This window comes from Strongylocentrotus purpuratus, unplaced genomic scaffold (assembly GCF_000002235.5).
Source record: "Strongylocentrotus purpuratus isolate Spur 01 unplaced genomic scaffold, Spur_5.0 spur5_scaffold_5, whole genome shotgun sequence".
Classification (NCBI taxonomy): Eukaryota; Metazoa; Echinodermata; class Echinoidea; order Camarodonta; family Strongylocentrotidae; genus Strongylocentrotus; species Strongylocentrotus purpuratus.
The window spans coordinates 13,315,278-13,330,509 of record NW_022145611.1 but is presented as its reverse complement, the minus strand read 5'-3'; the positions used below and the strand labels follow the sequence as shown (position 1 = coordinate 13,330,509).

Below are 15,232 nucleotides of genomic sequence, written 5' to 3'. Positions count from 1 at the left end.
CATAGTTATGATAACATTAGTGAAATATACATCTTATGTGATGATGTCCGTCTGGATGACAAAGTCAAATAGTGTAAACGCGGTGTAAATGATGAAAAATTCTGAAGTTTTTACTACAACACTCCTCCCCCCCCCCCCCCCCCCCCCCCCCCCCAAAAAAAATTGTTAGTCTTTTTATGCAGACATTTAAGTAGATTAGTTCTGAATGAAGGATGATGAGATAGTTTGAATTCTTCTTCGTTCTGTGATAAAAGTTGAAGAAGGATGGGCTAAATGTCAGTATTTGAGTGTAATATAGAATGATTAAAAAGACGATCGGAAAACGAATATTTTATTGGAGTACCTTAGTTCTAAGTAACATTGGTAACATTGTCTTTGCATACAAGCCTAGCTACTTAATGCAACTCCCCTCAACGCGCCATGCTATACTGCATTAGTTTCATGTCCACACAGCAGCGGCCGCGTCGCGCGTGTATAACGTATTAGTACTGTAGCGGATCAGCTAGCTCGATCGTGCTATCGCCGCTACACTCGGTGGCCAAGCGGACAGTCAGGCGGTGGTGACACAAGGATTTCCAGGGCCAACATTTTCCGGAAGACAGGAACGGAAGTCGAAAAATCAGTGATACAATTTCCCGTATTGCTTTTAATATTTATTCAAGATGGTGGCATTAATCAGGAGAAGATCTCGACTGTTGCTGATTGGCGCAGTAGCGTGGATTGTTATCGTACTTCTGTATCTTCACAACAACGACGATGGGCAAAAAGTGAGTGTATTCGCTTCAAGTGTATTTGAATGCACTGCATAGGCCAGGCCAGGCAACAAGTCCATATCATGTCATATTACACATGACTAATTTTACAATCATGCAACCATGTCATCAAATGAATGGGCATTCAGTATGGCATATTTGCCTACATGATCCCATCCTGTCTGAGATTTGACAGATCTGGATTTTTGTTTTTTGTAGCTGGACATTGTCGTTGGTCAGATCAAGTCAAGCCTCAAGCAAGGTCCCCAGAGTTAATCTCAAGTTCAACATTGTAACTCCTTGTTTATAATATGTTATCCTTCTATAGGCAGTTGGATTGGAAGATGGATAAAGTTTAAGTTACTGTTTGAAGTGAAAATAGATTGGAAAAGTTTAATGTGAAATGTGTGGACCTGCATAAAAATTAAATTTGTGAAATGTGTACGTGGACCTGCATAAAGTTGGGAAAACAACGACTGGTCAACAACAAAACATCCAATTTTGCTGATGAGTCACAGCTGACTTCTCAGAAATTAGTTGATGATGAGATTATTTTATACTCAAATTAGACTATGGTATGGATTTGACTAAAACATTGAGAGAAACAAAAATATGTCTCCAAGCATAGGATCTATAAAAATATAATAGGCCCCTACACATTTTAAAAAATGAGTAAAAGAAGATAATGAGAAATGTCTAATTTAGTACTATTTCAATCTATCCACATGCCTCAACTGTGTGAATGAGTGCGCAGACATGGGAACCTTTTCAACCTTTGTTTTTGCAATGTCAAAATGACACTGAGCACTACCTTTTTTTGTTAAATTGACATTGTCCTTGCTTGAATTTGACCGATATTTCAGCACACTTACATGTACTCTCTAGAATATAAGGAATAAGATTAAGATGACATCAAGCAAAAGGGGAATATTTAGAAATTTAGAAAATTCTTGAAAGTTTCAAGTGGAATGTTAGTGCACAGACATGGGGCTCTCCTTTGTACGTTTGTACGGGTAGATCTAATTTAAGTCTTTTTTTCTCTTTTTCAATAGGGATATCAGATCGTGTGATAAAGACCAGTTATGGTCATGCGATTTCATTGTGAAAGAAACGTTGTGGAATCGATCATAAAAGGTTGATCATCTAACATATAAGTATTGGTGTGTACGGCAAGGTTCTGGAATCCTCAAAATGATAAGAAATTTGGCCCAGTCTTCGTAAAGTAACAAGCTCTGTACACAGAAAGATGTATATGGGACTACGCACACGTGTGCGACACATGCGTTTATCTCTCACAGTCCAATAGATAAACTAATTTACCAAATATATCAATTACATGTAGTAGGCGGTTTCCCTGCAAATTTTTTATCATCATGTATTAGTCAAAAGTTCAAAACATATTCTTTCACATGATTGGTAATAAGAGCTTCCATTTCATTTTTTGAAATTGGGGCGTTTCCAATACTGGTCTTTACCTTTAAGTTTTAAATAACATTACATTGATGATTGAAATGGATGTACATGTATGCTTTTAACCAGAATAACTATAAGTGTGTACATGTTGTAGCTTGAAAGATTGTCATGAATACTTTTTTGTACATGTCTGAAAATAGATTAAATTGATGTAAAGTAAAATTTGCAAAGTTTGTACATGTACAGTAGGTATAATCTGCGCATGGGCAGATAAAGGTCATTGTACAAAATTGTAGAATCCACTAAGACAAATGCTGCATATATGTGCTCATGAAAGTTATGTAATAGGCCATTTTCGTAATACTGTAACCAAATTTAATGCATAAGTCTTTGTGAAGTGCCTCAATACAAATTATTTCATTCACCTGATAAGAATAATAGTACAGTATTTCAATAGTTAGAATGCAAACTGCATATATTAAGTGTTGCTAGGTAGGTCAAGCCATAATGCTTGTCCAACCTGACAACAACTAATGTACATGTATGCAGTTCGGATTCTGCCTATTGAAATACTATTATTCTTTTCAGGTGAATGAAATAATATGTATTGAGGCACTTCACAAAGACTAATGTATTAAATTTGGTTACATTACGAAAATGGCCTATTTGTATGGAATACAGGCGGCAGTATTTTTCTCAAGAAGGCAGACAAAAGTTTGCATGAAACACTTCTTAAAGACTTTTGTACTAAATACTCTAAAATACAAAAATTGTGGGACTTCACCATGTTTAAAAGGTCCGTGGATATTTTGGGTCATTTGAACCATGTGCTGATTACAAACTGGTCTATTGGATACAATGCACATTTGTGGAAAAAAAAAAAAACCCAAATCAAGAACAACAACATACATGTGCATGTTTGTGTATTCATTTTTATTTAACTAGTTAGAGCCATAGTCGTTTACAAATCACTTTAAGAAAGTGGATGGAAGAGACTGAAAAGGATCAGCTTTAAAAGTGGGGCTGGCCATAATATTATGTAGAATGTTCTCTGATGCTTTCTCTCTGCATTTTTATCAACTTTACAACAAAATAATATTGATAATGGTAAGAAAAATAATAATGGGTAGCTTTCAGAGAATTAATCAGAAAAACAAGGAAGTTTTTTTTTTTAATTTAAAAAGAATAAGTCATCATGTTTATAATACATGTACATGTATATACCACTTGTGTCTATAACACCAGCAAATCACAATACATCTCAGTAGGTTGTTCTGTGTATTCAATGTCATTAAAATACATCTCAGTTCTCACTGTAAACAAAGACATTTTATGTAGGCATGTCTGTAGCCTTTGCTTCCTCCATCTCCCCTGCAATCATAAAAAGCTCTCCATAATAATGAATGCAGGACATTCCTCCCCTGCATGATGTACAGTACATGACAGTACATGTACCTGGTGCTTTTCCAATAGGCCATTTTCGTAATGTAACCAAATTTGATGCATTTCTTTGCGAAGTGCCTCAATACAAATCATTTCATTCACCTGATAAGCATAATAGTATTTCAATAGTCAGAATGCAACTGTATATATTAAGTGTTGTTAGGTACATGTAGGTCAAGCCATAGTGTTTGTCCTACCTGACAACAACTAATGTATGCAGTTCAAATTCTGTCTATTGAAATACTATTATTCTTATCAGGTGAATAAAATAATTTGTATTGAGGCACTTCACAAAGATACATGTATGCATTAAATTTGGTTACATTATGAAAAAGGCCTATTCTAATAGGCCATTTTCGTAATGTAACCAAATTTAATGCATATACGTCTTTGTGAAGTGCCTCAATACAAATTATTTTATTCACCTGATAAGAATAATAGTATTTCAATAGACATAATCCAAACTACATACATTAGTTGTTGTCAGGTTGGACAAGCATTATGGCTTGACCTACCTAGCAACACTTAATATATGCAGTTGCATTCTGACTATTAAAATACTTTTATTCCTATCAGGTGTATGAAATAACTTGTATTGAGGCACTTCACAAAGACTTAAGCATTAAATTTGGTTACATTACGAAAATGGCCTATTGACCAATCAAAGGGTTTTTCCTGTGTTTTACCCATCATTATCACACTCCGGTTTCAAGTCCAGGAGAAATGCTCATGAGGAAGGAATGTTGCCTGCAGCCATCTCATGTCTCGTTGCGTTACCTTGAACTTCTTTAAAGGGAAAGTCTGTCTATTAATACACGCCTGTTGGGTTATTGGAGCTCAGCTGAGCAGAGTCCAATTGCTTCCTGTGGCTACAAGTACCAGGTGTTTTCTATTTGTGGGTTTTTACATCCTTTGATGAGCATGTGTGTCCAACTGTGAGACATTGCTTCCCTGAAGAAAAAAATAAATGGCTCTTCTTCAGATGAGCTAACTTCAATTTGCCTGGAGATTGGAATATTAAGTACATCTGAATAAATCTTGGGAGCAACGTTTAGCCACGTTTAGTTGTAGGCCTTTGTTTTTTTGCATTAAAAGTACATGTACTTGTTTGTGATGGGCATCGAGAATTTTCTTTCTTCGGTCTGACTAACTGACAATGTACGTTTAAGAGTTTTCTGAAAAAAAGTTTTCGTAAATATGAGGAGTGTTCCAGAATTTGGAGTTTCATTTACCGGTAGCTAGTAATGGAATCACATAAAATGATAAGAAAGTAATGGTTTATTAGAGCCTTTAGAGGTTCATAAAAGTTTGTGGTTTTACAGTGGTGTGGTCATTAAAATAAAGTTAAACCACATGGTTTTGAATCCCAGGTTTTTATAGATATCAATTGCTTGTCATTTATTTCTATTATGATCATCAATACTGACTACAGCCAATTTATCATTTTTGTGCTGGTAAGTGGATGAGAAAGAAAAGTCCATGAAGGTCCAAAGAATAGGCAAGTAGTCGCAAAATTGTCAATTGTTAATTGTTAACTGTTAATTTTATGGATTAGAAAATCAAGATGTAAAATTCATTACGGGAAATTTGGAGGAATTGAAAGAATGAAGGAATCTTCCTGTCCTTCCCCTCTTGATAAATGTTCCGAAGTAGAAGTATAATTTCTTCTCATTTTTATCTTTGATTTTCAGAATTCAAGAAAAGGAAGACTGAAATTTGATGCCGCAGATGTACCAGCACATTTAGGGGACATTAACAACCCTGAACACGCCCATGAAAAGGACAAATCATGGAGAAACTTTGATGTTGCCGCATACATAGAGAAAACCAAAGTTCGCCCGGGTGGTGATGCCTACGTGAGAAATAAGTTCAACCAAGTAGAGAGTGACAAACTTGCCATGGATAGAGAGGTACCAGACACAAGAAATTCACTGTAAGTATGAGCACCCCATTTATTTTTTTCCTGGAACAGAATATCATGTACCGGTACTGTACGTTTAGTTTGTGTCGGGTGATAACCTGTGTTTTACTGTGCAGCCTCATATCTTTTATGTGGGGTCAGGTTCAACTCTAATCTCCACAAGTCAACAACTTGGGGGTAGTTCTGCCAATGGAAACAATTTTACAACATACCAGAAGTGTACAGTGTTCTGCTTTAGTGACCACTTGTCTACAAAGACTACATTTTTTGTTTCCCAAGAAAATGGTTTCTCATCGAAACGTAGAAGGAACCTGCCTATAAAGACCACTTTGTGTGTTTCCCTTGGGCAGTCACTATTGACTGTACTTCTATATTAATGCATTACTTCTTCAACAATGTGTTCTCTTTCTACCGACTAGAAGATGTGCATAAAACTTGCCTAACATAGCAGCAAGTGTATTCGGATTCAGTCACGATGGTTGAGGCAATGTTCAATAACAAGACGTTAAAAAAAAGGAGTAATTTTGAAAAATATGTAGTCAATAAGCCTACTCTTCTAGTGAAATTACCTATTTTTGTAATAATATGGCGCATAACTGTGCGAATGACTACGCGTTGATGGTTGCGTTGGCAGAAGACACTTTTGCAAACAGCAATCGTAACAGCAATTCAAACAATTTATCTGTAATCAAGATAAAGAGTCACAATACCAACAAAGTTGTCAAAATTTAGTCCCTACATTGTATTTGATGCCATGCCATTCACCCAATTCTACAGTGCTTCACAAGATCAGCTTAGCCCTTGTTATATTACATTCATGTATTGTACTACCAGCATTATGCACCCTACTCATGAATATGCTATACTTAGGGCGCGTTCATGCTTGATTTTGAAGGCAGAATGAGCGATTTGTAACGCTCATCGTAAACGCTCATCGTAATCGCAGTTCCACGGTGCACTGTTCATGCTCACTTCTCCAGGCAATTCTCCTTGGGTGGCCTTCAGCTGGATTCGCAAACCTGTGTGCGCATGCTACGTACACCCACTAGAGGTCAGTGCGTTGACCCCATTTAAACGCGTTTACAAATTGTAAACGCATCTTTTTGTGAGTTTACGATCGGCGATCGTGATCGCCGTTTTTCGGTGATTCTACAAAAGTGAGCATGAACGCAATCGTGTTTTAAACTAAACGCGTAACAGATGCCTGATTCTGGCCATCAAAATCAAGCATGAACGCGCCCTTAGCTACACCGCTTTATGACTTCAACAAGTCTATAGCTATATCTATGTTCGCACGAAACTGTTCTAGTTTTAATTAAACTTCAAGTTTGCTATTAACCTCAACGGGTTAATCACTGACCCACTTACAACAACCTAGGTTCACTTGGCTGCTCAAGGTTTTTAACTCAATGTTAATTTTGTCCGCACCACCCATTTAACTCTAAGTATGGATCCCCCTTGGCTCAAAGTTAAAGCAGTAATCATGAAATTGTTTTGGTTTTTACTTTGACTCCAAGTAAACTTTTAAAGTTAAATTACGGTCACAAAGGGAGGTTTGTATCTCCCTGTTTTTCCATGGTCTTCCCGAATTTCCATGGTCTGAAAATCGTTTGTGCGGCGCTCGTAGCAGTTCGTAATGGCATTTGTGACCGAGGCTTCGATGAAACTATAGTGCGTCTGCAAGTTCCCTAACTACAAGATAGCCTTGAAGTTTTAAACCATGAATTAAACCTCAGGTTTACTTAACGGCCTGTCATGTGAACGTAGCTGTTATGATGATGAGTTAGCATGGGTGAGGAATGATGATAGAGGATACTGTGAATGACTGCAGACAGATGGGTGATTTCAATCATCCGTGGGGTCCCTGTAGAGTCTTCCAGGTATCCAATATCTGCGCCCCAAGCTCTCTCAAGAATGGAGATATCTGTATACAGAGTAATGATCGTGGATTGATTATGAGGACTAGGAGGTGAACTTTTAAAGATCTTGATAATAATGATCCTCCATAATAACAAACAACAAGCACATGTAACTTTAGGTTGGTCGTTGTTTTTTAAACCTCCCTCCCCCAACCCCCCTCCCCCCCCCCAAAAAAAAATAACGACTTGTTTTCAATTTATTTGTAGTTAATGCAGATTCTTTATATCTAGGCTAAACTATGTTTGTCAATTATTGTCAATACCTAACTTATTAGGTATTATAACTGTGGTTTTAATTTAATACATTTTTGATGTGTTTGACATGAAGTACCAGATACATGTACATAAAGGCTATAAACAATATAAAACCTTTCTATTTTTCCCCCTTACATGTATCTAAATTGAAACAAAACCTTTGTTTGCAATTCATTTTTCTAATAAAGGACAGAATAATGGAACCTTGTACTGTACATACACCTGTAACCTGTTGGCAAGCTTGAGTACATGTACATGTACTTGTCTACATGTTTTTTTTATAACCCTTTCAGGAATTTTTTTCAGGGCTTCATTGATCACATAATATTCTTCAAATTGGAAACAGTCATATTTATCTTTTATGGTTAGATCAAAAGTTGGAGAAAGGCGGATTTTTATAGGAAAAAAAAACATGACTTTGGATCTCTGAACGTCAGATTAAGGATATTAAAGCTTATTTTCCTTTAAGAATTCTTGGCATCAAATGCAATATAGTCATCAATTAAAAATAGATGAAGTGTGTGCACAAATTTCTGCCCTTTCCAGTCATGCATCTGGAATGTTTCTTAGGGCTCTGAAATCAATTTTTTTGAGCCAAACCACAAAATGTGGAATGGTTGTCGTTAAAGGGTTAACGAAGTACTTCCACTGCTACTTGTACATAAAACATAATCATGATAAAATATTTGTATCCAATATAAAATTTTCTTAAAACTACCTGTAACATAGAAATTTAGCTTCATATACTGTACATGTACATGTACATGTACATGTACTAAGTTAGAAGTCAGGTCTGTAAGCTACACTCAGAAAACACACATACTTTTATAATATTTAGGTCTCTTGAAGGAATTCTTTATTTTCTTCTTCACCAGTCATATTCAGAGATCCTGGCGTGAGACATGTACATGACACGTAGCCAATTCCTACACTGTACTTGTTCATGTAACGCATGTATGGATCAGTGACTCATAATCTACTTTCACCGTGACCCTAAACAAGCAGCCAAGTTTCCTCTGTATAGTTATTAAAAAAAAGTATGGAATGTATGTACATATACTACCTGTATTGTAATTTGTAAAGGAACTGGTCACAGATGGATGATTCCATGCATTGTGTACGACAATACGACATTTCAAAAATGAAAAATCTCTTGGATATTGAGTAATGTCAATAAACTTTTTTTGACACAATTGGAAAAAAGGGTATGTTTTATACAGGACACATTGTAAGGATTTGCACTAAATGCATACAAATGTAGCCTAAGCTCTGAGGTCATGCTATGGTCTTTTGTGTTTGTACTTTGCTTTTTAGACCGGGACATATTTGAATAACAGGTAGTATATAAAACCTAATTAGAAACGGTAGTGGTTGCGTTGCCAAGCACAGAGATCAAATATGGTAATCTTCATGTCCCCATACACATGTACCTCAATTTCTTGCTTTGCTGATAAACTTGTAATGATTTTAATCCCTTACATGGTTGTATGTACACTGAGCTGCAATCGATTCTCAAAAATACCTGCTTATGTAAGAAGTCACTTAATTAAATAGAAGGGTTGTTCATTTATTGTACAGTTTGAAGTAGGCTTACAAAAGTGCTTCATTGTGCTTGATTTTTATGCACTTTTAATGTACCTGCATATTGGTTAATGACAGATTTTCAAATAAACCTCACAGTAGTCATATACATGTACATGTACAAGTGTAGGTGATTTTATGTTTATTGTAGCTAGTCTGCTTCTGAACCCTTTTAACCCTTGACAAAAACTGTCATACGATATTGTCTGAGAATAGATAAGATGCTTGAATATATTCCATCAAAATAACTCCCTGGTCCTAATTCCCATGTACGGCCTCCTGCATCTTGACTTGTATTGTAAATGAGGACCATATTTACAGTCCTAGGTTCAACCATTAATCCTTTCAGCATCATACTATACATTAATTTTTAGACCTACAGTACAGATGTATGCTGTGGATAGCTAATTTAATTGGAAGGGGGTCCGGATTAAATTTTTTACGGTCAATATGTACTTCCAAATTTTGGGGGTGAGGACATGCATGTAGATTATGGGTTTCCATGTGTTACCGGGCACCTGTTAGTGTCAAGCCTAGATTTAATGTTTCAAGTCAAAGTCAGTGGCACATTGAGTTTGGATTCTGAGAAGATGTAATCCTTGGTCTATGGTATTAGAGTGATTTCTGTATTGGCCTAACGGAATGGGATTGAGAGAAGTCAGTAGTGAGTGGGTGAATTCTCCTCTGGCTCCAGTCTACATGTAACATGTTCATTAGGTATATACAGTACCCAATTCAGAAGGCAGTTGGCCCCTCCCATCTGCCTGATTTATCCTCTAATATCACATGCAGCGCTCACATGAGACATGGCCAGCATCAGGCGGCCTGCATGTGGTAATTAATCAGCTAACCTATGCCCAAGACACGGATTACTTGTTTACCAGTTAGGACGTAGCTCTTATGGAGAACACGATGTGCTCTGCTGCGCTTTATACGGATCTGTGTCCTAGGCCACAATGGAATCAATCCACCCAGGATCAACAAGTTGACCACCTCCACATTGCTACTTGGGTGTGTTTGGTGAACTTGCTAAGATACCGATACCTCTCTCAATATCTCTTGTTTGGAAGTGCAGGTACATGTACATTTATCCGGGGGGAAAGCTAGCAAAGCGGGCAAACGATAGCCCTTGAGCCAACAAGGAGGGTAGGAAGGTGTGCTTTGCAAGCTTTAGAGGCTGTTTAATGAGTTGATTTGGTGTTGTATGTCTGCTTGTTATCACCAGTGATGGGATTTGAGCATTCCCAGGAAGCAAGACGTGTATCTATTCTATTATAAAGTAGCATAGCTTGTAGGCTAAGGTACAGTTCCCCTGGTGGTATGGGAAATAAGTTTGGTTGCATCAGGAGTGCATATACAGTATGTATGTAGACTAACAAGTATATCACTAACTTAATGAAAGTGAATTGATGGGATTGGATGGTGTAGAGATTAATGGGGTTAGTTAACGTGAATTCAAGCTTGGTCAGCACATTTCCATTTAGAAAAGGAAGAAGTCACTTTAATATCATGAAATCCAGGGCATCCATACCGAAGAAAATGTAATGTTTTATCTACATGGAGGAGTGCACATTTGGATAAGATATTTGATCCATACAATTTTTATTTTTCAAGCACTCTAAAATGTACAATTTTGTACCTACAGGTAACTAATTTATTTTTTATTTTTACTGTACCGTACTTAACTGTGTATAAACAGCCCTTGTGTATTGACTGCGCTTCTTTTTTTTTTTGGGGGGGGGACTCTTTTTTGCCGACTCTGTCGGCAGCAAGCCAGTTCCATGTTAAAAAACCCACGCGGGAAGGCCTTTCATTTAACTGCGAGGTGCAGCTGAATGTGTAAGATCATTAGTAATGTAAATTAAAAAACAGTAGAGGACCAAGGATAGAACCTTGTGGTACGCCTTGTACAATTTGACAATTTGAAGGAATTATTATTATAAACTACATATTGAGATCTATCAGAAAGAATTAAAGATTACTTTCAAACCAAGATGATAGACAAATTTGAGTGTTGTTCTAGTTACCAAGTGGTGAGTCAACACACCGATTACTGAGCTGGGAGACATTGCCAGGCATAGCACGAGGTGGAGGGGCATAAATAGAAAATTAAAAAAAAACAAAAAAAACTCACCACTCAGAAAGTGGGACCAAATGTCCGGATTTCTGTTTGAACTCGGAGGAAAATGGATTATTCTGCCATCTTTGGTTTTTAAAACAGCATTGTTTATTGCTGTTATTATTATTATTAAATCGGCACCTTCAACTGCTCTTGGGTATGGTGGTGGCTATAAATTTTTTTTTTTAAAACGTGGCGTCCGAATATTCGAGTATTCGCTTGTAAGCCTAGGAGTGTACTCGGGTACCTCATTACACGGTTGTGCACAGCCTTAACATGTACAGGTTATATCAATTTTCCTGCAGTAAAATGTACCAATCACCAGAAAATATTTGTTAGTATGATATGGGTTCCATTTTTCTACACTTTATTCAAAATATGAGCTTCAAATGTTTAAATACAAACATATTGCAAGTTCAATGACATTCTCATTAAGCACAAGACAGACTTGAGAGTAGACTACATGTACATGTAGTCGACTTACCTGTGCGTTCCGTGCGCCAAGTTAGGTTGATTTTATACATTCTGGCTGTATACAAATTATTTATCAGGTGATTGATACAAGTTCCTATCAAGAAGATCGTGCAAGTCAAGCTAAAGTAATGAAGAGGAAAATGTTGGAAACTTACAATGTCAGTGACCGGGCGCAGATCACTATGTTTGCCTGTGTAATGACTTAAAGCATCATTGGAATGACACCCAACGGATATGAAGCAGGAGCAGTATGTTATCATGCATAAATCATGCAAATCCAGGAGAAACAATGTTACAGGGCAATGAACCGGTGGAAATAGTGGGTGGTGGGGGGGGGGGGGGAGGAGGGTAATCTCCCACTTAAAAAAACATCACTACATACACCCTAATTTTTGGAATGCATGAAAGATTTAAGAAATAGGATGATCTCCAAGTCTGCTTTAAGTAGCCCCAGTATTGTTTTAATAACTTGGGTGAGAAGGACAATAACTTCTTTGATAATGGCAAATCATGTGTAAACTACCTAATGTACAAGAAATAAGTCCCAATATTCCATACTGAATCTTTTGATGCCCTTTAAATGTCAGTTTGCAAATTCAGTGTTGTTTACAAAATCAATTCCTGAGTTCTCAGAAAAAATACTTAAAATACTCCCCCTGAAAAAAAATCACTACCCCTCCCCCTTCCCACCCACATACACACACTGCATGATATAAATGACCAACAAAAAAAAGCATGATGCACGAAAAATGATTTGGATAATAATGTTTTTTTCTTCAAGTTGATAAGTCTGCCATAAGTACTGGTCTGGTAGCCCTCAGCACTTTTTTAGAAAAAATCTCAGGTGAGAAGAAGAACAACTTTGAAGGTTCTTTTGGAAAATCCTGTTTGAATACTCTATTGTACAAGAAATCAATGCCTGTGTTTTCACACCGAATGTTAGGATACACTTTAAATGTCACGGTGTGGAAATTCGGCGTTGTACAGGAAATCAATTCCTGAGATTTGAGATAAAATGCTTTGAAGTGCTTTAAATGTCATACTGTCGGACATTGCGGATCACCTCCCCCTCATCTCAAGATGTTGTCTTGCATCGGTGTAAACACTTTCCGTTTGCACAAATTGTTCCCCCAGTACGACTTGTTTTGGAGCTCTCCTCTTATTTATTCAGGTTTGATTTACATCCGCGGCGGGCTCTAATCATGCAATTTGAGATGTTAACGTGCCAAGCTTCCAAAAACTTCGACCAGAACATCACATGATAATTGAATGAATGAAACTAATCTGATAAATTTCTTGATAGTTAAAAACGAGCCATTTCAAATCAAGATGCAGAATCAGAAATTCGTTGAAACTCAAATCCCCCTGGTGATAAATCTGATTGTGATGTAACAAATTAAAAGAGGAATGCAGCTATTTTACACTGTACTGTAGGCTCTTCTCTGTTATAATGTCGTTAAAGTGAATTTCATGTGTCGGAAGTGTAAAACCAGAGAATTTAATATTCAAGTCACCCCACCAAAAATGTCTCTGCACAGCCTCAAAACTGACCCACAGTGCTGATCTAGAATGTCTCTTAAATTCAGTGTTTTTATCTCACATAAATTTGCTTTTTTTCTTCTATTGATTTATATTTCTTAAATTGAATTCAGTATTATTTTCACATTCTCATATCTTTTATTATTTTCTTAACAACATACAGATGCAGAAAACTTTCATGGGATTCGATTTTACCTGCTACAAGTGTCATCATTACTTTCCACAATGAAGCACGCTCAACATTAGTTAGAACAGTCGTCAGGTGAGCAGATGATTAAGACTCAAATCTAGAATTATTTTTTTTACTTTTAATTTATTTTGAATTTCAAGCTTTCCTAATAAGCTTTTTAAATGTAACTTTGTAAATGTAACATTTGTAATGTAATTAATCTTCCTATTCCTTATTTTGTTAAAACATAGAAATTGTAAACTTTTAGGGCAGATTTTTATATTTATTAACACAATTTTTGGACAAGATTTAAGTTTTTTTTTCTGTTTCATTTTGTACTTCAGAAAGAAGAAAAAAATTAAAGACCATATGCAGAGCTGATTATCTGTACTTTCAGTATTCTCTTGCAGGTGCTTGTAAACAAGATGATATTATTGATTAGTGTTCTGTGGTTTTTGTATCTCTTATCTCTTCCTTTGTTCTTGTTTTGACGGGATGTTATCTATGTTTTTCTTTCAGTGTAACACCTTCCATCGTGCTATCTGTCTTCTCATCTCTCCTTGCTTTTGTATTTTTTCTCCTGTTTTCACTTTCTCTCTCTTTCCCTCTTTTTCCCTCTCTAACCTTTCTATCACTTTATCTTACGATCAGTCCATCTCTGTCGCTTTCTTACACCAAGATTTACCAATCACTTTCCTCTACCCCTCTGTCCCTACCTATTTGTCTCTTTCTCACTCTTTCTCTCCCCCTAATCTTCATTCTTTCCCCTCATCCTCCATTGGTTGCTTACAAGTAACACACAGTTGTTTTGGATTATGTTTTTTTCTTCTCCTGCTTTCACTCTCTCTTCTCTCTTTTCCCCACTCTATCCTTTCTTTGACTATATCTCATGATCAGTCTCTCTCAGTCTCTTCCTTGCACCAATCTTTACCAATCACTTTCCTCTACCCCTCTGTCTGTCGGATCTGTCCCTCTCTCCATCTCACTGTCCCTCTCTCCATCTCACTGTCCCTATCTCTTTCTCATTCTACGTCACCCCCCTATCTTCATTCTTTCCCCTCATCCTTCACGGGTTCCTTACAAGTAACACACCATTGTTTTGGACGTAAGAAGAGAGTTCTAATCTCGTGAGCTTTGGTTTTCTCTTTCAGTGTCCTGAGGAGAAGCCCGCCTCATATGATCAAGGAAATTATTCTGGTGGATGATTACAGTGATGACCGTGAGTATTTATCTTCCCAATTTTGTAACATGATGCTTCAACAACACCTTACATGTATGTCCATGTTCTCGAATGTAAGGTTGGTGAACCTCACTGCCTTACTCCAGAACCTAACCTACAGGACAGTAGATAATCTTTGATGCCTTTCAAGAACTTAAAGAAGTACCCAAATAGAAGGAAAAGACAGGGTTCTTTTGCTAGTTTTCTTTATATTGGATGTGTGATATTGTTCTTGTGACTGGGTTTCCTTGATATCCATTGTATATCATGATGCTCCAACAACACATTGCTTGTATGTGCATGATCTTGAATGTAAGATTGGTAAACCTCACTGCCTTACTCCGGAACCTAGATAATCTTTAAAGCCTTTTAAGAAGGAGAAAGAGGGGGTTCTTTTGTTATTTTTCTTTATATCTGATGTGTGATAT

At 36.8% G+C, this 15,232-nt stretch overlaps 1 protein-coding gene across 2 annotated transcripts in view; it reads left to right on the top strand.

The window, feature by feature from the left end:
• The first annotated feature begins 427 nt into the window (after positions 1 to 427).
• LOC579469 (polypeptide N-acetylgalactosaminyltransferase 2) overlaps positions 428 to 15,232 on the top strand; it is a 77,446-nt gene continuing 62,641 nt past the window's right edge. Inside the window, exons 1-4 of one of the 2 annotated variants that reach the window (XM_030999095.1) lie at positions 428 to 767; positions 5,300 to 5,541; positions 13,580 to 13,678; positions 14,737 to 14,804. In XM_030999095.1, the coding sequence (XP_030854955.1) occupies positions 663 to 767; positions 5,300 to 5,541; positions 13,580 to 13,678; positions 14,737 to 14,804 (514 nt within the window). In that variant the 5' untranslated portion in view covers positions 428 to 662. Of the gene's footprint in view, positions 768 to 4,402; positions 4,491 to 5,299; positions 5,542 to 13,579; positions 13,679 to 14,736; positions 14,805 to 15,232 lie in introns of those variants that run through there. The other variant, XM_030999096.1, reaches the window with a different exon arrangement.